The 721-nt window shown below is 71.1% G+C and overlaps 1 protein-coding gene across 1 annotated transcript in view; it reads right to left on the reverse strand.

Moving 5' to 3' along the window:
• CFAP45 (cilia and flagella associated protein 45) overlaps positions 1-638 on the reverse strand; it is a 15413-nt gene extending 14775 nt beyond the window's left edge. The window contains exons 1-3 of the mRNA XM_026079124.1: positions 459-638; positions 196-370; positions 11-104 (exon numbers count right to left, since the gene is read on the reverse strand). Of these exons, the coding sequence (XP_025934909.1) occupies positions 11-104; positions 196-370; positions 459-638 (449 nt within the window). The remainder of the gene's footprint in view (positions 1-10; positions 105-195; positions 371-458) is intronic.
• Between the last annotated feature and the right edge of the window lie 83 nt (positions 639-721).

Here is a 721-nt window from a genome sequence, read left to right on the forward strand (position 1 = left end):
CTTGGGGAACCAGTTGGGGTCTCCCGCGAAGAGCCCGTCGCCCTTGGTGACGGCCAGGCTGCCCAGGTTCATCAGGGTGCGCTGCACGCAGGCCATGTTCTTCCCTGCAAGGCCCCGCGCCCGGTGAGCGGCCGCCCCGCCGGGACCCCCGGCGCCCACCCCACCACCACCACCACCACCGCCGCCGCCATTCACCTTCCCAGAGGTCCACGGTCTGGAAGATGTCGGTGGCGGCGATGCCRTAGCGTTCGGCCGCCTGCAGGAACTGCGAGATCTGCTCCATCTGCTTGAAGGCCATGGCGGAGGCCTGGATCTTGGCCACGGGGCCYTGACCCCGCGGGTGGAGGCTGTTGATGAGCCGGCACAGCACCTGCGCGGGAAGGCGGGTGAGCCGTGCCGCGGGGAAGGGGCGGCCGCGTTCCCCTCCGCCCCGCCGGCCGGCTCCGGGGGCTACTCACGGTGCCGTCCTTCAGCCACTGCTGGAAGTTGTCCTTGCCGGGTTCGGGCTGCTTGACGTCCCCGCCGCACTGAGCCAGGATCCACTGCACCAGGATCTGCTCCAGCTCGGGGTCGTACTGCCGGTCGATCTTCTGTTGCACCTCGCGGCTGAGGCCGTAGGACGGTCCCCGGTTAGCCATGGTGATGGTGCGGTGTCTGTGAACAGCGCCCGGCGCCGGGTGGTGAGCGCCCAGGAGCCCCGGCGCCCCCGGGGCACCCAGCG

The sequence above is a fragment of the Apteryx rowi genome, unplaced genomic scaffold (assembly GCF_003343035.1).
Source record: "Apteryx rowi isolate R43461 unplaced genomic scaffold, aptRow1 scaffold_492, whole genome shotgun sequence".
Lineage (NCBI taxonomy): Eukaryota > Metazoa > Chordata > Aves > Apterygiformes > Apterygidae > Apteryx > Apteryx rowi.